This window comes from Mercenaria mercenaria, chromosome 1 (assembly GCF_021730395.1).
Source record: "Mercenaria mercenaria strain notata chromosome 1, MADL_Memer_1, whole genome shotgun sequence".
NCBI classification, from domain to species: domain Eukaryota; kingdom Metazoa; phylum Mollusca; class Bivalvia; order Venerida; family Veneridae; genus Mercenaria; species Mercenaria mercenaria.
This window is the reverse complement of record NC_069361.1, coordinates 115,271,278-115,273,013: the sequence shown is the minus strand read 5'-3', so window position 1 is coordinate 115,273,013 and position 1,736 is coordinate 115,271,278. Positions and strand designations below refer to the sequence as shown.

The 1,736-nt window shown below is 38.9% G+C and overlaps 1 protein-coding gene across 1 annotated transcript; it reads right to left on the bottom strand.

Annotated features, from left to right (window-relative positions):
- Positions 1 to 746: 746 nt before the first annotated feature.
- On the bottom strand, positions 747 to 1,283 carry LOC128550925 (uncharacterized). The gene has a single exon (XM_053531015.1). It carries the CDS (start codon positions 1,281 to 1,283, stop codon positions 747 to 749), a length of 537 nt encoding a protein of 178 aa, XP_053386990.1.
- Between the last annotated feature and the right edge of the window lie 453 nt (positions 1,284 to 1,736).

Sequence of the window (1,736 nt, the reverse complement as noted above, 5' to 3'; positions counted from 1 at the left end):
ACACGTGTTCTCAAAGCTCATTTATTTCAGAGGGAGATTAAATACTTGTTAGCTGTCAATATTGAAAGAAATAGGTAACTGTTCCTCTTATTACTACGTGCTAAGCATATAAAATCTGAACAATTGCTTATACAGTGAAGATAACTGTTTTAGCCAATATGTTTATACGAATTTCTATGAAATCTTATACGTCGTCAAATACTTGTACTTTATAATGATTGCAACAAACACTTCACTGAAATAACGAATAATTAAACTATGGTAATTTTCGTGCTATTTTATCATTTGAAATAAATTCAACTCGTTTAAATTGTCGTATATCAAGTTATGTCATTTAATATATTGATCAAATGTAATGTTATTGTCTATATCGAAGAATTTGTCTGAAAATACAATTATAAACGCGCACTTCTAATTATATTTTATGAATTTCACATGACACTTTCAAGAAGAGATACAATGTGTAAACACGTTGCAAAGGGTTTTGGTAAATGCGTTTAAAATGACTATGTAAACGAATTTTAATGTGTCATCATTATCACCATAAACATCATAAGGAACATCGTAATTAACATCGTCTGACACATCAATAACATAGCAGGAACATCATCAGGATGCAGCGTCATGGTTACCATCATGAAACCATTCAATTAATCATTAGCCAGCAAACATCATCAGGAATGATAACATCATGACACCATCATTAACATGCCAGGAACATCATCAGGAGCAGCGTCATGGAACCATTATGTACACATCATTAACATAGCCAGGAACATAATCAGGTGCAGCGTCATGGACACCATCATGGACACCATCATTAACATAGCCAGGAACATCATCAGGAGCAGCGTCATGGACACCATCATGTACAACATCATTAACATAGCCAGGAACATCATCAGGAGCAGCGTCATGGACACCATTATGTACAACATCATTAACATATCCAGGAACATCATCAGGAGCAGCGTCATGGACACCATCATGGACAACATCATTAACATAGCCAGGAACATCATCAGGAGCAGCGTCATGGACACCATCATGTACACCATCATTAACATAGCCAGGAACATCATCAGGAGCAGCGTCATGGATACCATCATGTACAACATCATTAACATAGCCAGGAACATCATCAGGAGCAGCGTCATGGACACCATTATGTACAACATCATTAACATAGCCAGGAACATCATCAGGAGCAGCGTCATGGACACCATCATGTACAACATCATTAACATAGCCAGGAACATCATCAGGCAGGTCATGGACACCATCATGTACACATCATTAACATAGCCAGAACATCATCAGTGCAGCGTCATGGACACCATCATGTACACCATCATTAAATAGCCAGGAACATCATCAGGAGCAGAGTCATGGACACCATCATGTACACCATCATTAACATAGCCAGGAACATCATCAGGAGCAGCGTCATGGAACCATCATGTACACATCATAACATAGCCAGGAACATCATCAGGTGCACGTCATGGACACCATCATGTACACCATCATTAACATAGCCAGGAACATCATCAGGAGCAGCGTCATGGATACCATCATGGACACCATCATTAACATAGCCAGGAACATCATCAGGAGCAGCGTCATGGATACCATCATGTACAACATCATTAACATAGCCAGAAACATCATCAGGAGAAACGTCATGGACACCATCATTGATATAGCCAGGAACATCATCAGGTGCAGAGTCATGG